Source organism: Denticeps clupeoides, chromosome 3 (assembly GCF_900700375.1).
Source record: "Denticeps clupeoides chromosome 3, fDenClu1.1, whole genome shotgun sequence".
In the NCBI taxonomy this organism is placed as follows: Eukaryota; Metazoa; Chordata; class Actinopteri; order Clupeiformes; family Denticipitidae; genus Denticeps; species Denticeps clupeoides.
Window position 1 is genome coordinate 15,717,472 of NC_041709.1, and position 22,566 is coordinate 15,740,037.

Sequence of the window (22,566 nt, forward strand, 5' to 3'; positions counted from 1 at the left end):
ATTTTATATATTTTAAAGGATGTATTAAAATATATCAATATGTTTCATTTCTATTACTGAAATACGAAGTCATACTATCTTTGTGAGGACATTGCAGCCTCACTATCAGAATGCTAGGTAAAGATTCTTTTTTTTTTTATGTGAATACAAATATTTGTATATGTAAAATGTCAAAATGCACACACAAAGACAAGGATAATGCAGCAACAACATGCAAAAAAAATGCACACACACACTCTTCCTTATGGGAACAAAATTAGAAACACTTCAAGTTGTCACTGTGAGCTGACCTTCATAAAAGGGCCATGATGAGGAAGAGCAATCACTGCTTCAATCAATGGTGTGTTTTAGTGTGTATGAATCTTTGAGTAGTTGCCACCACCAAGAAGAACTAGTTAGGACATCCCTATTTCTGCCTCTGATTAAAAGCTGAAGTTGAATGAAATATATATTACAGCCACACAACTACCCATAATGAGTAAAAAAACACCTGCTGATTCATCTAATTGTCGAATTGTCATACTAACAATAAAACACGCAGGCTCCTTGTCATAATGGCTCGGGCATGCGCCGGGACAACCCTCACACTGAATGAGATTACAGTAAAAAAAAAAATCTCATTCAGACCTGAAAACCACGGCACCAGGAACAGGAATGAAATCAATGGAATGAATTCCGGATTAAACATATCACCAAGAGCACCATGCTACTTCATTGGAATTGAAATCTAGAGATCACAGACTTAAGCATCCAGTGAAATTATCTAATTATCTTTATTTAACTATATTTTAATTAATTAAATTCATTTCAATTACACATGAATTGAAATAATTATTTATTTATTTATTTGCCCCTTTACTTTCTGGTGATGTTTCAGAGGTAAACAAGTGCCTGAAGTAAGTCTGACTTTTCCCTATATCTAAAAAAAAATATATATATATAAAAGAAAAATTATGAAAGTGAGAAAGATGGGGAAACATTGTAATATTCATGCTACTCTTACCCAACCAGCCAGCACCAGAGTTGGGAACACACATGTCGGTCTCAGCACTGGGCAGGACGAAGCCCACCACAAACACCTCTACGCCGTCGGACATGAGCGCCAGTCCCAGCACGAAGAACAGCTGCCACTGGAAGCGGCCATGGCCGCACTCCTGTATTATGAGCTCGTACTGCTGCGCCAACTCCTCCTCCTCGGCCTGCCGCTCGTTCTCCAGTTCCTTCCGGTCCTTCATCCCATCCGACACTGGCTGCCCCAGGGCCACCCGCCCCTCCTGGCCAAAACCATCTCCCGCCACAGGCACGCCTTGGTACTCTCCCTCATAGATTTCATCCTCATCGTCGTGGCCCTCGGTGGCCTCGCTAGAGCCTTCGTCATCCTCGTCGTGGTTATGTCCTCGGGGGACGTCACCATCCTGCTGCCGGTAATAGGTGTCTTCCCCGTTGTCCTCCTCATCCTCATTGTTCTGGAAGCGGCTGTAGGAACGGCTGGCGTATTCGTCTGAGGCCCGGTCCACCACTTTGTTAACCTTCTTGGCGGCGTGACGCTTGGCCTCCTTCGCAATGTCCTTGGCCCCCTTTACCAGGGAAGCTTGTTCTCGATACGGGTCCTCCATCATAGCTTTACTATGCAGGGACTAAGCAGACCACAATCGCAGCAGACTGTGATGAGGATTAAAATCGTCCAGGGCGAGGGCAGGACTGCCGACGGTTCAGTTGGACAACTTCAGCAGAGCTGTCTGCAATGGCTGGCGTAACAAGAACAAAAGGTGTGATTCGTCCCATCCACAGGAACAGATGGCCACCACCCGCACGCGCAGGCTCTAAAAAAGAAAAAAGGAAACCCAGAGATTACAAAAAAATGACGGATCAAACGTGAGAATGCAAATGAAAAAGGACTAAGCCGGCCACGGGAGGGCTCACGTTGGACGATCAAAGGAAGACCAAACACTTTACTATTTATTCACAGCGACTATTAATTAGGACACACGGCTCTTCGTGTGTTCTTGCTTTTTCATTCCCCCTCACTCCCACTGTACCACACGTGGTTCACTGACTGCCGCTTACACACAGCCGGCTCCAGGAACTCTGATCTGAATTTGTAATACAAATTAGTACAACAATGCTATGCAGCATAATGTGGACGCAATCCATAACTGAAGCGTGGCGTACCAAACAGAGCTTGGCATTATGACGGGAGGGTAAACTATTGTGTGGGAGTGGATTGCGAAATGCAGGTGAACTCAGGTTAAAGATGTCGAGCACTAGTCCACGCTCCCGGTACATATGCTTTATATGCTGATATTGCTTTTTGGCGACTCGTTTAATAAATGTAGCGTTTTCTTTACTCAGCTATTTCCAGGATCACCTCTAATGTTCTTGCACCTGCGGTTTGGTGGAAAAGAATTCAGTACAGACACAAGGACCGTCTATGAGGTGAGATAAGAGGTGATTGCATGAATACAGCACCGGCCAGACAATTTAATCACTGCTGGTCAACCCAAAAGCACAACATTCAGAATGGAAATGACCATGTTTCATGTTTAATAATTAATGATTATGCTATCCTAATGAGCATTCCTAACATTAAACCGTGTAGATTCTGCGAATTCTGAAAATACACACCGTCTTGCTCATTTACTCACAGCGGCAGCGAATATTTCACTGCAGCACAAAACCCCTCACATATTCTTCATCTGTGAAGGACGTGAAAGCAATATACAGTACAGGGAAAAGGTTTGGATGCACCTTCTCATTCAATGTGTTTTCTTTATTTTCATGACCATTTACGTTGGTAAATTCTCACTGAAGGCATCAAAACTATGAATGAACACATGTGGAGTTATGTACTTAACAAAAAAAAGTGAAATAACTGAAAACATGTTTTATATTCTAGTTTCTTCAAAATATCTGATTCCTGCTTTGCACACTCTTGGCATTCTCTGGATGAGCTTCAAGAGGTCGTCACCTGAAATGCTTTTCCAACAGTCTTGAAGGAGTTCCCAGAGGTGTTTAGCACTTGTTGGCCCCTTTGCCTTCACTCTGCGGTGCAGCTCACCCCAAACCATCTCGATTGGGTTCAGGTCCAGTGACTGTGGAGGTCAGGTGTCCACTTTTTGTTAAGTACATAACTCCACATGTGTTCATTCATAGTTTTGATGCCTTCAGTGAGAATCTACCAACGTACATGGTCATGGAAATAAAGAAAACACATTGAATTGAGAAGGTGCGTCTAAACTTTTGGCCTGTACAGTACATTATGTATCAGTGCAGAAAGTGATTACAGATCCTGTCTTTTATTAGCTTTCCCTCGTTTTACTCTTCTTTTTAGCTTGAATTTGGAAAAAAAAAACTAAAGTAGATCAGCTGTGATCATCTAAAATCAATATGATGATTTTTCTTCATTGTCAGCTGACACTGCAGTAGGAATGTAGCAGAACTGTGCACAACGTGTTGCAAGAAACCATGTACCATGCTTACGCAGCATTACAGCAACAGTGACAATTCTTTTGTGTCACTGCAATTACGCTTAGAACAAGTAGTATTATTGCAACAAGTGAGGATGTTGTCTAGTCGCAGATTTAAGCTTATCTTCACAATTCGCCGGTCTAACGGTCCCCTTCTCGGCAGTGATCATGGTGCATACCACTGCTCCATTTTCAGCTACTCTGATGTCAGTGCCTGCGCTTGGGGCCGACACTGTGGCCCACTGCCAGCGGCCACGAAGGGTCTTACTATCCAAAACACAGGCCAACGCCAGGTCAGCAGCTACACAATGCCGCCTGTGCTTATGTGAGTGTGTGAGTGTGTCAGAGAGACAGGGAAAGAGGAGAACAAAACAGAGAGTACAGAGGCAACATGTGTGTTACCGGTCAGTTTTGAGGTGAATTTTTTTTCCCTGGTTGTCTTGTGACTCTATAATTTTTTTTTTGATGAGTACATTTTTTTTACCAGGCCTTTCCAGGCTATGGTGCATCCTTACAAGAGAAAATGCCCAATGCTCCATCCTTCTGATCTACACCTGGGGCCTTGGTGCAATGCAGCAGCGGCTGAACTGACAGGATCTGTGCACGCGTGTAAATCCGCCATTCTGATGGCTCACTTGTATCACACTGCTTCATCCTCCGCTGGTAAACAGGACCCTTTCCGTTCCCTCCCGTTTTACAGCCGGCTGAGCCTGGAAGGCCGCCTTTCTCCCCAGTGACATTTCATTCCACAGCCACCATCCACTTCCTCTGGACATCTGTCAGATATGGCCCACCAACATTAACTCTGACATTTATACGCCACTGAGCACACTGTGTGTTGGAGATAACGTAAGGCAGCCAAACTTCCTTCACCGGAGCCCAAAAGCACGGCTCCACTGAACCCTGACACGTGCCGAACGCATAATAAACGCTCTTAATTAATCTGCAGTGTAGAGATGCCTTGTGTGACTGTTAGAACGCCACTAAAATAAATAGCTTGGTTCAGTTAGCGGCGATAGCAGTGGGCGGGGAAAAAAAACGAATGTTTTTTTAACAGTCGCCCCGTCATGGGCCGCCGACGTGCCTCCAGCAGCACCATTACTCACAAGTGGGGCTCATTTCACACCGCAGTGCGAACGCAGGCTAAGGACCGGCATTAGAATTCAAATTGAATTTGGTGAGAAACAAGCTCTGAAATGAGATCTCCGTGGCGCCGCCAACGTTGCACCAGCGCCCGTCTTACCGCCATCAACAAGCAAGTAAACAAATGAAGCTGGCGGCACGGCAACACCAGAAGGCTCTGGGTTCGTCAGGATCTGGCGAACACCGCAACGCAGTTCGGAGTTTCTTTATGGCAGTTGCGCATCTGTGACATCATCCCGGTGATGATGTAATCAATGCGACAACGTGTTCCTCTGCATTCCCGCCGCTGCCCAATGGCGCAGGGCGTGAAGGACAAGGGTCAAAAGTTCCATTTAAGGCGACTCTACTGTCTTTGGCTCCATTCGGACAGATTTTGGACGGCCCAAGGTTACTGACTACAGCAGCCAAAGGCGACCAAATTAACATCCAGAAGGTTCTCCGTGCAGGTGAGCACTTCGTGCACCATCCTGACAAGAGGCCACGCAAACAAGTGTGAGAACTTGCTGCAGGTCAGACGATTTCGGATCCTGATTGCCACCGTTTTCAGATTTAAACCCTGACAGCGTTCATTAGACAGGATGCTCACGACTGATGGGCTGAAAACAGACTTTAAGAATAGACACATCAGTGTTAAGAGCATAATAACTAGAAAGGATAATACATAATACAATACGTTGCAAGTAAAGCAAGGATGCAATAGATTAAGGGTAATGTGATCGAATAAAAAAAAGCAATCTGTGCGGTACTACACTGGCGTGTGTAAATATGTAAACCTGTTCACGTTTTAACGCGCCTGTAAATTCATGACATACGATACTTCATTACTTTATCCAATAGTTATTATCCCTGGCGTGTAGAGAACCGTTCTGTATTCCGCTCCAGCCGCGGAATCACCCGGCGAGCGGCACCGGGGGAAGCCGGGACTCGTCGGGACTGACGCACGGCGCCGGAGTCGGTACCCCGCCTCTCTCTCTCTCTATCTCTCTCTCTCTCTGTCTATCTCTCTCTCTCTCTGTCTGTCTGTCTATCTCTCTCTCTCTCTCTCTGTGTCTGTCTGTCTATCTCTCTCTCTCTCTCTCTGTGTCTGTCTGTCTACCTCTCTCTGTCTATCTCTCTCTCTCTCTCTCTCTCACTCCCTCTCTCTCTCTCTCTCTCTCTCTCTGATTGATTGATGGGACCACGGGGAAGCACCAGGGGCTTCGCTCGGACGGACTAGAAATAAATGTGTAAATCTCGAAAGCTTGAAACCACAGAGCAGGACAACGCGAGTCGCTAAAACTACGAAAAGAGAAAAAAAAAAAGTTTATTAGCGACGCTGTAAGAGGAAAAAGTCACGCCGGCTCCGCCCATAAAACACGGAGTCACGTTACGACAGTAACGCGCGCACGAACTGCGGCTCCCGCCGCGTACAACATGGCCACTGTTCCTCAATCCGTTCGTGTCGGGTTCGGCTCGACACATGCGTTGCTGCGGATGTTCCGTTTGCGCTGTTTGTGCAGCGGAACGGCACCAAGAAACCCTTCCTCCTCCTCCTCCTCCTCCCAAAACTAGAAAACTACTCACCGTTCCGACCTTTTCTTGCTTTCTTCTCCTACTGCGGAGCGGCCATCGCAGTTTCCCGCTTATCCCGCCGCTGTCCCGGCCGTTCCCGCGTCGCGACGCGCCGCTTCCGCCGCTGCTGCAGCACTTTCAGCAGCAGCAGGAGGAGGAGGAGGAGGAGGAGAGGAGGTGAGGGGGGAGCCCGAGGTCAGTCCCCAGGAAGAGAGGTGGCCAGCGATGCCGAGGTGCGGGGGAGGAAAGTTCCTCTCACGCACGACACGCCACCACGCTCTCCGGGCTGTCACGAATCCCTGCAACTTTTTTTTTTGTCGTGTCGTGTATCGTGGGTAGAATGCGCAGTGCAGAAGCGGAACGTACTGATGGGGGGGATTCTGCGCTGATGGGGAGGGGGGTCTGTACTGATGGGGGGGTTCTGCGCTGATGGGGGGATTCTGCACTGGTGTGGGGGGGGGGGGGGTCCTGTACTGATGGGGGGGTTCTGCGCTGATGGGGGGATTCTGTGCTAATGGGGGGGAATCTGTACTGATGGGGGGGTTCTGCACTGATGGGGGGATTCTGCACTGATGGGGGGGGGTTTCTGTGCTGATGGGGGGGGTCTGTACTGATGGGGGGGAATCTGCACTGATGGGGGGATTCTGTACTGATGGGGGGGGGGATTGTGCACTGATGGGGGGGTCTGTACTGATGGGGGGGTTCTGCACTGATGGGGGGGAGTCTGTACTGATGGGGGGATTCTGTGCTGATGGGGGGGCTGCTGGCCGTGGTGCTGAAACCCCATTTCCCTGGTTTCCAGGCAAGCCAGCTTGGACAGGACGCGGGCTGCTCCTTCCAGTGGCTTTTTGCACAAAGCACTAAAGAAATAACATTTCTCCAAAAGAAAGCGTCTATCATCTGGTGTGTTTCGTATTTATGACTTAGAAAGGAACAAATGAAATGAAATGACAAGTGATTGTCATTGTAGAACACTTGGTGGACCAGGATTCAAACCGGCAACCTTCTGATTATGGGGCCGCTTCGTGCAGCAGTAAACTTTACACTGATGTGAATGTCAAAATGTTCATTGAAGGTTTCGGATTGTGACATACTCTTTAAATACAGCACATTGTGTGGAACAAATTCCTTTTTGATGCTTTATATGCATTATTTCTAATTTAAGGTGTCCTTGTGAAAATGTAAGGTGTGCATCTGTGTGTACCAGCTGAGGGTCAGTCTGTGCGCATGTGTCACTGAAGGTTTTCAGGCTGAAAATAGATTTGGAAACATAAAGCATTCTACCAAAAGGTCATCTTCTCACTAGGATGCAAACAAGCTGTCCTCTAAGGGGAACCATTAAATGTGAGGAAGGAAGTCTGGAAGTTCCTCCTTATTTTCCCAAATTCAAATAAAAATGCATTTAATTTAGTATTTGGATCCACCAGCAGATGTTTCAATTGAGCCTTGTAGTGATTTCACACACACGAACACACACACACACACACACACACACACACATGGCTGAGTGTGTTCTCAATGGCTCTCTACTCCCTCTATAATTGCTCTGGCAGTAAGGAATCTGAAGACTGTGAGGGGTTTAATGCTGGAACCCGTCCCCCCTGGACAGCTGGTGCATCTCGGTGCTCTTCCATTAGTAATAAAAGAGAGCTGGGACTGATCTGATTAACGCTCAGTCGTCTGCCACACACTGTTACAGTACTCCTGCAGGGATGCCTGGTCAGTGAATAGACCTGGAGAAGAACGTGTTTCACTCGCAACAACATACAATATTTGTGTTAGAAGTATAACAAAAACATGATCATGATAAAATTTGATCATTTCAGCTGGAAAGCTTCCATTTACATTTACAGCATTTATCAGACTTACAATCAGTAGTTACAGGGACAGTCCCCCCCTGGAGACACTCAGGGTTAAGTGTCTTGCTCAGGGACACAATGGTAGTAAGTGGAGTTCGAACCCGGGTCTTCTGGTTCATAGGCGAGTGTGTTACCCACTAGGCTTCTACCACCCTTCCATGCCCCAAGAGAGTTTTTGCAGCATCATCACACGTCCGTCTACCTGTCACTTTGCCAAAAAAGATATTCATGCACACCTCGTGCATGCTGTATTTCAAAACCAGGTGCATAAAGTCTAACCCCCTTAAATAAACTTGAATGCATTAAACCACGTGTTACTCTGCGGCAGGGATGGAGACCGTGCTTCCAAAGAATAATCCCTCTATTGGTGTATTCATGGTGGTGGCGTCAGCTCAGCATTTTCTCTAGTAGTTCAGCTGGGTTTCTATCAACTTTGTATCAGAATCGCTCTCATCCACCATTCTGAGATACTTCTCTTCCATGGATTGGGGCATCGTCATCATCTTCACCTTCCACTGGGAAACCTCTAGCCAAATGCCACAGTGAGCGTCTCGCTTTCCACTGATTGACAAGTTCCATTTTGCTCCTTTACGACAGCCAGGAATCATGAGTCTTAAAGAGTGCAACAACTGCATGATGTTAACTACTTGATGTCTTTTGTGGAACATGTTTAGATGATATTGTCACCTCACCTCATCAGCATGAATTTAATAGATTTCTAATTACATGGCTCAGTGAATGCATAATTTTATGCAAATCAGCACCAAACAGAGAAGATTGATAACATGGACGCCATTGTTCCTCCCTGTAATCACACATTTCACAGATTTACATACACACTTAACATGTTGTGTATGTGTATTTTGCGTATACTATTGCACAAATGCATCATTGTGTCACCCCCCACTCACACACACACACTCACACAAATGTGTAATCAAACTACAGAGAAAAAAAGTAATTAGGCCCATTTAAAAAAATAAGAAATCGCCAGTTTCTTAAGGATAAAATTCCACACTCACATGCTAAGCCATTGTGTCTGGCAGTAGCCACGGGGCAAAAAGCAAAAGTTATGCTTCTCTTCTTTTCAACAGGGCAGCAGAAGGCAACGTTGGGGCGATGACGTCACTCTGAACAGAAAGAAAATTGGCACTCTGGGTAAAAGCAGTAGGTCACAACAAGGTTAATTACATCTCTTTACACAAAAGGTTGAGGGTCATAGAAGAGGAGAGGACAGAAGGAAGCAAGATGGAGCATGAAGGAAGCTGAAGACGGGGGAGGGTGCGAGGGTGGAGGATGGGGAGAGGGTGAAGAAGGGGGGCGGCGTTGGAGGTCGGTGACGTTGGTCTTTAATGAATTCTGGGAATGCAGCTGAAATGCATGAAAGTCAACTTCTGCGGTGTTTACCGAACCCGTCTGGCCCGTCAAGTCGAGAAAAGCAGCAGCAGAATCGCAACTTTTCTTCTGGATATTTTAACACCCATCTGTCACTTAGAACAGAGGAACGGAGGTGTGTGGCTCGGGGCCCCCGCTGCCGTGTTCGTTGTTTTCATCATTCCTTTCCTCCAGCCCTGGAAACACACAGAAAAACAGAGAGCTCGGAGAAGAGAAAGATTTCAGGCGAAAATGCGGCAATGGTGCAACAAAGTCAAGTGCTGGTCGTTTATTTAATCTCGATGTCCATTTTTTCCATCCGACTTTTGTAAGCGTTGGCTTTTCCTGCTCGTGCACCCTTGCAGAGAGATGCTAATGAGGAATCTGTTTACACTGGAGCAGCCAGTCCTTTAGGAGGACTCTCCCTAATGCATTATTCAAACCACAAATGCTATTAAAAGTTTGCAACAGACATCTTGAAAATGCTGAAAGAAAAACCAGCACTTCTATTCTATTTGCTTTCCTGGGGATGAATGAGCTATTTATGATATTTATGCGAGTGATGTAGTTTGCAACTAAATAACGTTCAGCTAGAACGGCTTTTGGGGCAGAGTAGGTTGTTTTCAAAGGCCTGCAAAAATGAATGCACATTAGATCATGAGGCATGTGCTCGCAAATCAATGTGATATTTGAAAGCTTGTACCAGGTTAATATTTATTTTTGCAAAACTGAATACCCAAGTGATACACATTCTGTTCTGGGTCAGCTTTAAAAAATTATGTAAAATGCATTGCTCTCAAAACATTCCAGCACAAAAATTGATTTAACCCTTTAATGCCTAAACCAAGAAATAATGGACAGAAAATCTGTATCTTTAGTCTTTATTATGCCCTTTAATAAAATATAAATAATTTGCAACTGTTTTTTTTGTTTGTACCGTATTTGATATATTTGGGCATCATCATGCTCTGCATTTTGAGTCCAGTTGCTATATTCCACTAGTCCATCTGTCTCTAAAAGGCCCTCCATGTCACTTAAATGGCCATCAAGAAAGTAAACTTCCTTTTAGATAGTCCTGAATTCTGACCATAATTATTGGTTGTAAATATCACGTCTGAAATATGGGTTTGATGGGGCTCAAACATGATTCTGTGAGCAGTACCTTTGTGTGTGCTGTCATTTAACACTGATCAATCACTGCTAATCATTTACTTGCTTTATCTGCTGATAACATTTAGCCGTTATATATACAAACCACATACAGAATCAACATGTTCCATTGCCATTTAACATATAACTACTGTACCCTCAGATTATTCCAGATGTTAATATAGCAAACTGAATATAGTAATATTCAAGAAACATCGTGGGAAGGAAATTTTATATAGTAATAAACCAGGGCTAAACAACAAAGGGACCACTCACAGGGATTAGCCAACAATAACAGGACAAACAAGGACAGAAAGAATCGGTCCAAATATGGAAGGGGAGTGAATGTGGGGAGGAGCTCCCTAGCCAGGCTGTGACAGTGATAAATCACAATTATTCAAGGAGCGGGCTTGTGTTTAAAATTGATATCACTCGAATGCATCATTCAGAAATACTGTTAAGATCACCTCATTATTTCAATCACAGGCATCAAAAGTATTCTCATTGAATTTGAAAAAGAACCTTTGCTGTTAAGACCTTGAAAGCGAATCATTTTTTCAGTTTGAGTCAACAAGCAAACAAGAGAGAATGGGCACTTTTGTCTGCAAATGCCAAAATGTTCCCCAGTGTCTCTGAGAAGGAGGTCTTATGTAAGCTGTGACCCAAAACAAACAAGGAACTGGAGTTATTTCTGAAATGGTGATGTAGGTTTTCACCACCAGTGGCAGAGTAAATTTATCTGTCTCTTCAAACCCAGTGTTTAATTTCTTGAACCAACCATTGTGATGTGTAAAATCTTTTAATTGCATTTCCCCTTTGCAGAAGCTCAGATGAACTCCTCTGCCCACCCCCCATACACTCCTGATAATCACTGTACTACCCATTTTTGCACATAATCATTGCACTGACGTTTTTACTGTGAATATGTTCATACTTATTTTCCATCTCCTGCACATATCACTTTATATATATACATAACTTATTTGACCTGTATCCTGCACTTGCTGCTTATTGCACTTCTGGTTAGACCTAAACTACATTTCGTTGCCGTGTGCTTGTACATGTGTAATGACAATAAAGTTGAATCTAATCTAATCTAATCTAATCTAATCTAAAAATGTATCAAATAAAAATGGATTATTTGTGTTATTCTATAATAACATGGCACTGACATAGTTTTGTTTCTTGTATTGTTACATTATTGGAAATATCCAGGGGGAGGACATTCAGATTTCATATGGCCTTAGCATTACTGTGCAACTACCACATGAATTATTAAAATTTGCAGATCCACTGCTCTGGGTCTTTTATCTTCAGAACACCATGACAAAGAGAGCGTTTTTTTTTAAATATATATGAAAGAGCCTGAAAAGGCACTGAGACAGAGAACAAGAGAGCATGTGGAACTAGCTTTGTATGAGCAATTATGATGAGACCTATTGATTTACTGATTCGTTTTTATCACCAAATGATGATGATTCACCCTCAGATTGCCCCAGGAGCTTGAGCCTTTTTACTGCCCTACTCACTGATTGGCTGCAGGCAGACAGAGAGGAAGCACTTATCGCAATACTGCTAACCCACAGGAACAAAGCCAGAATTGTGAGTGGCAAAGCTATACTGAGGGCATCCCGAGGCAGCGTCAGTGGAGTCACATGTCATGCAATGCACACTCCATCAAAGCACAGGAGTGGAGGGGCAACTGCATGACTGTGATGTCACTTACTTCTGTTCCTGTTACTGGTTCATAATTAATCACTTTTATTGTCATATTTTCATAGGCCCGGGTCAAGGATGCAGTAAAAAATATATATAAAAAACATAGCAGCAAAAAGTAGCAGAAGTATTTGTTGAAGAATGATTTGGTATTTAAAACAATACACAAAAAAATTAGACGTTAAAACAATGTTTATTTGACATTTAAAGGTTTTATTTTGATGCTTTCAGGTGTTGTTTTCCACTATATTTCTTCCGTCTAATTGGTACTAGGCATAAGTTATAGTACTCTGAATACATTCCTTAGCATACTAAGATAATAGAAAGCGGTGCTGTTAACAACGTTCAGAGTGTTCCCTCAATGACTGAATTTTAGAATCTATTATGTGGCAGTAATATCAGTATAATGGGATATATTGACATTAAACACACGTATATTGCATTATGGTGTTTGCACTATGATACAAATGAGAAGGCGCCCATTGACAAATCCTGCATGAATGAATGAAATGAAATTGTGTTAATTTGTGTTGTATCATAGTCATAAATCCAGTCCAAGTATACAGAGAGTAAAAGCAAAGTATGTGAGGCATGGATATGAGGAATGGAATGCAGGTGAAGGTGTGTCCTGCTGTTCATGTGGCTGATGTGTGGCAGAACTTTTGCAGGGTGAAACGTCTGGGCCAGTAATGCAGTGTTGGCTGTCAGGGTGCATCACATCGCCGAGTTGTGTTGCTGCAGTGTTCCACACAACTTTCCAGAACTTGTCATCTCACATTAGCACGGGGGATAATAGATGGATTTTGACAGTGACATTAATTGCCTTTTCTCTCTTGACTAGGCAGAGGTATGGGAGGTGGGGCCTAATTTCCCCTCTGTGCACTTGCAGCTGTCCACTCTTAATTCTATCCCCCATCTTTATTCCTCTCCTCCTGTCTCTCCAGAACACCCACTTTCTTGCACCAACTTCTCTTCATGTTTTTCGCCCCTCAGCTCCCTCTTCCAACTGTTCTCCATATTTGTGTTCTAAACCAGATGAATAATTTATAAGCATGCTCCTGCCCATCACGTCGAACAGTCTCATTATGTCTTCTGCCTGGTTAAGTATTTGTATAAAAAGGATGGAATCTCCACTCTGAGATTTCATTCAGATGGCAATTGAACAGACTGGTGACTAGATAATGTAGTTCTGAGCAGGTTGTTGCTATGGGAGTCTAGTATGCAATTTGAATTTCGAATTGGGCACAGTGCAATTTAATGATAGTTAATGAAATAATGCAAAGTTGGGTAAACTAGTGCGTGATTAAATTAGGTAAGACATCAAACACCCCAATTCGGGATGGATGGATTCCATAATAGCCAAAAAATGGTATTGATTGACAAATTATTAGCTTGCTCCTTGCAATGAACTTTGTTGGTCGATTATGTCTATCCATCTGACAAAATGTAATGTTTTAATGTCTACAGAGACATGCACCAATGTGTTTCCAACAGATGCATGAAAATATAGACTTGCTAGCTTGTTATAGTGCAAAGAAAGAGAATAGCAAGGAACGATACCAACAAAAAAATGTACTCCTGAAGTACTGAAACTTTTACAACGGCACTGTTTACATTTACTTTGAAATACTAAAAAAACTCTCCCTTTTCACCCAGCCATGTCATGACAGAATGTAGTCCTGTTCCTTAGCAGGCTAAGGTGACAGAAAGCAGTAGAGTTAACAAAGCTCAGTGTCATGATGCAATTGTTTTTAGCCCTAGACAATGATTAAAGTCCAAATGACCTGATCGTTTCAGATTTAAAACGGTCTGATTTCAGTATTACATTAGCTTTCATAAGAAGCATTGCTAACAGGTGGCACAAATGGACGGCAGGGTTTTATGAAGGTAAATCTTTTTTTAAAACTTTGGCCTTTATATAGATCTTAGTGGTCCCCTAATAATATACCAGAAGTCTCTTTCCGAAATTCACCCATGGTGCACAATTACAGCCACTCTCATCCAGTCACAAAATGAAATTTCCCAAGAATGTGGCGGTGTGTATATCTTTAAATGCAAACGAGGAGGAGAGAGGCAGGACGAAGAGGAGAGCGGCCTATAGAATTAAGCAGGCATTCGTGGAGAGTGATGTCTTTCCAGAAAAAAAAAATTATTAACCCACTGGCTCTTCAGAATTAAGAATCGCCTGTCATGGTTAAAAGTAGAGGACACATTTCACTGTGTACACTGTGTGCTGTGCTGCATTGTATCACATTGACAATCACTTCACTTTCAAATAATGTCACAGAGTAAAAATTTCATAATAGGGGACCTTTGAAGCTGATTTTTCACTCATTTGATAATTTACAACATGTGATTCTCCAAATCACAGCTTGATTGTGCGGTGTAAAGTGTATGAGTACTGATTCACTCCTCCCAACCAAGTTCCTGACTGGCAATTGGCTAACTGTGAGAAAATCGAACCTGTTTGAAATTTGGCCAAACGTCATATGGTGCATATGGTGATCGAACGTCACATGGAGGCTTGGCTTGTTAAGATGTGACAGCGCAGTCTCAGTCACTTATAATGACCGGTACTACAGATAGAAAAGTTATATCTTGTGACCCTTCCCTTTCTTAACCACTGAAGCCATACAGGCCGCCGTTTAAATAGTGATCTTTGCCTTTTCATCACATACAATTTAGCCATAAAATTTGAGCTGGGCGTTTACCAAATGACAGGAAACTACTGGAAAAATCACACAGTGATATGCACAGATTAATGTGTGCCATGTATAAATGGGTTTGTGTTTTTGGCCCACATGCCATTTCTTTTGAACTTCAGTAAACTTCTACTCCATTTCATCATGTCGTTCACTTGTGCCTCCTTCACCCAATGCAGCATTACAAAGACCTCTGTGCTGTGGCATGTAATACATGACAATTAATTGCCCGCTGGAAGCCACAGCTGCCACATTAGAAGATTCTAGTAAATTAGGTTAGTAAAGCAAAGTTAGTAAAGTAGGTTGTGTTCACAACTTTTTAATATATAATTGTGGCATGTGTGACTCAGTGGCTGCTGTATAAATACCTGCCACTGCTGGAGAGGGTGCAGAGGTGCGTAGGAGACCTAAAAGAGAGAGACGTGTGATTTTGTAATCTGTGCCTCATTATGACTCACATATTAGTACTGCAGCCCACGTTGTAAATATTCCCCCCAAACGTGGCCTTTGAGCCAAGCATCTAAGTGAGGATACAAATAGACAGAAATAAAGGCACAGATTTCCTTCACTGGAACAGAACTGGCATAGAGTGAGATCACAAAGGCTTAGATTGTCCCCCCAATCTCTGTGAGTCCCCAACCTGTGTCACAAGAGACATGTCTTTATATGTCCTGCTTTCCTCATCACCTTTTACCAATTCCTCTTTTCCTGCTCACTGCTCTGCCTGCCACGAAGCAAATGTGTGGTAATCATCTTTCAGTATTGGGAGTAACAAGTTACATGTTAATGGCTTTACGTAATTTAATTACATATTTTTATTGTAATCCATTACAGTTACTGGAGAAAATATGTAATTCAATTTCAGTTACTTAGTGAAAGAGTCCTGATTACAATTTTAGTAAAATTGTCATGCCTATATGTTGGGAGCTGGACTGTCTGCATGCTGTATCCTGCTGCTGAAAGCCGCAACTGAAGGGTTGAAGCAGCGATGCCCAACCAGCCAATCACAAAGTAATTTTCAATTGTCAGAAGCATTCGCTTGCACACGGGTGTGTGTTGAGCACAACACTGACACCAGAAAGCTCTGGCCTGGCACATGGATGTGTGCCCATAAGTCACGACGTTGACACTTATAGACAATTTCAGTGTGGCTTTACCCAATAATTTGGAGCGGCATTTCAGAACAAAGCACAAAAGCTATGACACAGATTTCTCTGCTAAAACAGCCATACTCAATATGTGCTATAACTAAAAATTTTGAAGCACAGCAGTCAATCTTGAGCAAGCCAAACTCCAAAACCTAGGCTACAATGCATCGCATCATATTTGTCACGTTCTTGCTAAACACAAGCAATATTTCAAGTTGTGAAAGACAAAATTGTCGAACCTGCAGATGCATTCTTCACTGGCTTTTAAAATAAAACTGAGATGATGGATGATATTAAGCAACCTGCTCCAGAGCCTCCACTCCCCATGCTCCACCAGGCCACCGGTCTCTAGGCCTCCTTATTTAGCCTTTATTTAGCCCTTACTGACAGAGTTGCACTAGGCTCACTTATAGAAAAGCTGGTGAATTTTTTTTTAATTTTAATATATATTTTTATCATTGTCACGTCAGCAAGCTGTCAGGAAGCACAGAGGCGAGACATACTGGGAAATATGATTTATTTAAACACAACTCAAACAGGCACGAGGGTCACAAACAGGGGAAACAAAGGGGAGAACATAAACAAACCTCCAGGCGTGTGCCGATTGCCAGAACTGAAAACAACACATAAGTCGTACGGTCCACATAAAATGTCAGCCCTGATTGGCTGTTTAGAAGGTCCTTACAACAAGACTCCAGACATGTACACCTAATCACTCACTCCTGTCCATGGCTGGAGCCTTGCTGTCAAACAGATTGGTGCCAGGTGTGCCTCTCGACGCACCCAATCGTGACACTCATAACATAGAGGTGGGGAGTGTGCAGTCAGTCTGACCTACTTGGCATCATCTGACAAGGAACCAAAAAAAGTGGAGATCAATATGATTGTAATTTAAGAAGCATTGCAGCCTTAATACAGTTGCTTCCCGTGCTTGTGCATATGGACCTGTTTATGCAGAAAAAGTCGACCCGAGGCCATGCCTCTGAACAGCAGTGCTGAAATGCCTTGTACTGACTCCATTCACCGTCCACTTGAGCAGAGTGAGTCTCAGGTCAGCAGTGGCTGGAGTGAGACTGGGGACATCTCACTCACCCTTATTTGTGAATGGTGGCTGGTTGAGTGATAGGATGCTGTCAAAGTTCCAGAATTTGGGAATTAGCATTCTAAAGTGATGTGATTGTCACTTATGATACACAGTAGCACAGCACACGGCGCACACTGTGAAATTTGTCCTCTACATTCAACCCATCACCCTTAGTGAGCAATGGGCAGCCATGACAGGTGCCGGGGAACAGTGTGTGGGGACGGCGCTTTGCTCAGTGGCACCTCAGTGGCACCTTGGCGGATCGGGATTTGAACTGGCAACCTTCTGATTACGGGGTCGCTTCCTTTAACCGCTAGGCCACCACTGCCCCCATTCTGGTTGTTAACTTCTAAAAATTAATCTAATAATTCCTTATCACTGAAGTGTGATAAATGGTAAAAGTAGTGGGAATACTAAATAGTAAGCAGTCATTGCTGACTTTGCAGATAAAAGGTTAAGATTTTTGGATGTGCAGATTCTATTTGTTTCTATTTGTATTTGTACAAATACAAATCTCTTTTTAGTGCAGGTTGCATTCCTGCCCAATGTTCGCGTGACACCTAAGTTCCCCCTTCACAAGTCTCATGTGTGTGTTGGTTCTAATACCTCACAGCTGCCACTTGTTCTGTGTGGGTAAACCATTTGTGTCTTGGTGCGGCAAAGGTTGACGTGCATTGTAGATGTTTTCCCCTGTATGCTGTGTTTTTTCTTTGGAGTAAGCATTTTACATCTCTGTGCGCAACAGGACAGAGACACAATGCCAGAACCTCTGCCCATCCTTCCATCTGTATGGATCACTTTAACAAAAGCTGTCAGGGGAGATAGCAGAATCCCCCTTTTGTCTTTTCACCTGGTATGCATTCCTTCCATCAGACTTTAGCAATATGTATCCCAAAGCCACAAAAAAATTAGCACTTTGTTTTGCACTTCATCAAACAGAATTCTGAAGTCTACCCTTGAATTGTCTTTGAATGGATGGATGGATGGATGGATCAGGGGTGGATGTAGAAAGCTGACCAACAGATCAACATTACACAATGAAGAAGCATGACAGGCCTATTTCCAGCTCACCACTGATGGTGGATTTGTATTTATGGTTTTCAGGTGGGAGAATAAGTAGATATGCAGGGGCTGAAACAAATTTCCATGGCAACTGTACATGAAAGTAGTCACTGGTGGCTGTGTGCTGAGTATCGTGATGCTGACAAAATGCCCAAGGGAGAAATCTCATCACAAAAATTCACACAGCTCTACTGTCTCTTTGGATGATTAAAACACTTCCATTTCCCTTAGCATTACGTAATTTAGGTGTAAACTGGGCCCTTCCTCCAGGTCTCCTTTACCTACCAAGGCTAATAGATGTTGACAGAACCATGAGCTGCCTCTGGGGCACAACCTGTACTTTTCTACTACCTTGGACAAATCCTGGAAAAGTACAGCAACATGTGACTAACAATGCTCGGGGTTGTATGTTTGGTCTTGAATATGTTTCTCTTCCCATATCTGTCACACAAACCCCTGGCCATTGACACAAGGAATCTGATGCTACAGCACTTTAACATGCAAATGTACAAGTACCTTAAGATAATAAGTTGAGGTTCATATTGTAGTTTGCATGAAAATGTATACAGCCTGATTATTAACATAGAACTGTGCAAAGGAATGTAGAAAAGGAGCCCTTCAGCAGTGAGCTGTCACGTTGCATGTTGTATGAGAGTACAGATGCGAGTGAAATAACAAGCAAAAAACCGAGTCCATATATTATCAGGTGATTTCAATCATGCAAAACTAAGCACCCATCAGTCCATAGTTCCGTAATATTGACGGCTTCTTGTGACTACGCAAAGGCCATGACACCACAGAATGATGACATATCACAGGGATATGTCATCCACGCTGCCAGGGAGGACACATATGCTCGACTTCAGGAAACAGGGATTTAATTACAAACTTAGAACATGACAGGGATCAGGAAACATACCAGTAGCCAATATCAATACTCGCTGACTCGCTGACTAGACATGTTCAGGAACATTTACAACTACATACAGGTGGATACAATGGGTGATCAGGGATCACGGACACAGAACACATGGAAAACCTGGCATAGTCACGTAGGCTTCAGGTTGTCACATTACAACTGAAATGGCTCATTTAACTATTTCAAATGAAACATGTTTCTGTAGCTGTAGACAAAAATTAATGGGCAAAAGTACTTGTTAACTAAACATACATAGAACATTTAAAAGATAACATCCATGTTATGTTGTGAGCTTGGCAAATTTGACCATATGGTTTTGATAAATAACCATCCATATTATAATATTGTGATCTCTTTCTGTGCTTTTGCTTTTATTACATTCCAAATAAAAGAGGAATAATCAGTATTCAGTTTCATATGGAAAACAGTTGCAGCGAACACAGAGACCCATTTGTGAATAAAGTGAGCTGTGGGAAATATTAGCCTACTTTTACGAGAGGAAGATCTCTCTACTCTCAGGAGAGGTTTCCTCTCAAGCTTTCTTCAAGATGTTATTACACTGTGGGCTTTTCTTCTACTATCAGTGCCTTGCATGACTCAGGCTTGACTCATTCAAGCGGTACAGTGTGACAGTGACACAATACAGATCAGCATGACACAGTGATGTGAATATATCAGGAAAAGTGTATTGAAGTCGTTTGAATTGCACTTGGACCAGTTTTGTGGAGCTGAGTGCTGAGGCAAGTGTTCTGTCTCTAACCTGAAACACATACATTTAAATGTCTTTAGTCAGTGTGTGTGTTTGACAGTGTGACAGCTGAGCTGGGGCTGATGAAGCGTTTTACACACTGAGGACAGTTCAGGGGTCAAAGAGCACCAAGCAACCATTATTACCCCCAGCACCCACACACATGACCACTCCAGGCTCCGACTGTCAGGACTTGTCACCGACAGAGAGAGTGGTCGTCCTTCCCATTTCAGTGCCACGGTTGCGGACTGGCAGCGTGGACCGCGTGGCTGCAGGACTCCACTTCTGATTCACAGGCGGTGTTCGGAGGCGAAGCTGTTTCACAACAGTTTCACAACAGTGTGAAAGTGAAGTGATTGTCATTGTGATCCATTGTGTGCACACAACTAAATGTGTACTCTGCTTTTAACCATCACCCTTGGTGAGCAGACATGGCAGGCGCCTGGGGAGCAGTGTGTGGGGACGGTACTTTGCTCAGTGGCACCCCAGTGGCACCTTGGCGGATCGGGATGCAAACCGGCAACCTTTTGATTACGGGGCCGCTTCCTTAACCACTAGGCCACCACTGCCCCTCAAACCCTTTTGTCCTCTCCCTTACCCACAGAGCACCTGGATGAGCACAGTCACAAGATCCCTATAAAAAAGCATCACATCACACAGCACGCCCCTTCGCTTTTTGTTTAATTTTGGAGTAAAATATCAGTCCTCTTCTTGGCTTCTGTGATCAGTTTGTTCCCCAGGAGTGCCAAAATTATCGATGACAGGCCATTTAAACACACCATTTAGCGTAATGATATTTATCCAACATGATGGTTGGAAAAGTTCTGTGGTGTGTTGGCAAAACACAAATAAAAACCCATTTTCAGGACTTACCGTTTTGAGATGGTGTTAGTGTTCACTGAAAAAATTGTGCTCCACAGGCAAAAATATATATATTTTTATTTTTCATGATCCAGCACTCATATTTGGGTGACTGTGCTTTATAACACTTGGAAATGGAGGTCAAAACTGATGTTGCATTTGCATGTGTCATTGACAGAATAACAAAAAATGTAACTGGCCTGCAAATACCCTCTATTTTGCCATTAAATTACTCAAATTACTCACAGTTCCTAAAAGACACTTTACAAATATTTTGCCCATACCACTATCTAACACCCCTTTTTGTATGTATTTACCATATCTCCTTTTCTTCAAGTGCCCTAATCCTTGTTCATGTTTTAGTCACAAAGTCATGCTCAGTTTGCATTTCACCCAGTGGTCAGGGAAAGTTGTTGAAACACCTAAAGAAAAAAACGGCGTCTCTGACACACCTTATTAATTTCATACATGAGTCATGAGGGCTGCATTGGGAATCCTATTGCAACTCAAGGGCAGTTGTTTGAAGCAGTTCTACTCTAAGAGGCAGCAAAAGAGAACACTACATGTTTACTCTACATCTATTCAGCCATACATTTTATATGTAATTAAAATGACAGTTTCATGAACACTAGTAAAAAACATTGCTCTGTTTGCTCTGTGGTATTGTTTGCTGATGATGTGTATGGACAAGTGTATGGATGCAGGCATGCTGCAGAACCTGTAAAATCAGATGAGTTAAACATTTAGCACAAAATACATATCATATATCTATTAAAATATAATATTCTTTATATTGGTATTGATGTGTAATAAATCCATTGTTATTCTGCTGAAAGGTTGAGACGAGTAGTACAGCAGTGTAGAAGATGGTGCAGCAGTGTAGCCTGCTGGTGGTTTGTCATAGTGCATTTGAAGTGACAGAAATGACGTACCTTTGTAAAAGTTTAGTCCACACAATGCCTGTGTCCACATCTACTCTCATATAATAGTGAGAACTTTCAGTGTGACCAATGTCTCCAGTTCTATTGACCCTAGATAGGAGTAGATGATATCAGCTCTTTGAGATGCCTCTCACTGTGCTGGTTAATGTTATTACCCATCAGGTATGAGGGCAGCGAATGAAACTCTCGATGCAGATCATCAGATATAATGCACCCTGCGTATGGGCATATCCTTTGGGATGCAGGTAGACCGTTTGTGTTGATTCTTGCGATGATAATGTTGGCGGTGTGAATGCATCAGAACACCAGGTGGCTTAATAGCATCTACATTCCACTACATTAGTTTCTGAAAATGTGTGTGCAAGAGAGGAAGAGAGAACCGTTAGCAAAACACAGCAAAGATGGCAAGCATGAAAAAGAGAGAACACTTCCACATTCTATAGCACAAAATACTTATTAAAAGTGTCTGCAAAGCAATTGTGTCTGTTTTTATACAGTAAGCCCCTATGACTATAATAACAACAAGAATAATAACAATAATATGCTACTAATTATATAATGATAACTCTTTAAGGTCCAGGGACTACTAAAAGATTGCAAAAAATGTCATATTGTAGACTGCATGTGATCCTATAAAAGCAAAAATAAGGGATGTATAGACCTGTCATGGTCATGTTACGCCACAGTGTAAAAGACGGCAGGGATGAACACCAGCTTTCCAGAATTGTCTTTATCGGGCAGAATACAAGTAAAGCGAAGAACGGCTGCATGTGAGATAACCGAGGGAGGTAGTGAAGGTTATTGGTTTATACGTTCATCCTGCAACAGTCATTGCACTACTG

At 43.1% G+C, this 22,566-nt stretch overlaps 1 protein-coding gene across 2 annotated transcripts in view; it reads right to left on the reverse strand.

Moving 5' to 3' along the window:
- The window catches only part of LOC114786740 (synaptic vesicle glycoprotein 2C), a 30,123-nt gene extending 23,638 nt beyond the window's left edge, over window positions 1–6,485 (reverse strand). Inside the window, exons 1-2 of one of the 2 annotated variants that reach the window (XM_028974138.1) lie at window positions 6,174–6,485; window positions 1,004–1,823 (exon numbers count right to left, since the gene is read on the reverse strand). In XM_028974138.1, coding sequence (XP_028829971.1) covers window positions 1,004–1,619 — 616 coding nt within the window. In that variant the 5' untranslated portion in view covers window positions 1,620–1,823; window positions 6,174–6,485. Of the gene's footprint in view, window positions 1–1,003; window positions 1,824–6,173 lie in introns of those variants that run through there. The other variant, XM_028974139.1, reaches the window with a different exon arrangement.
- Between the last annotated feature and the right edge of the window lie 16,081 nt (window positions 6,486–22,566).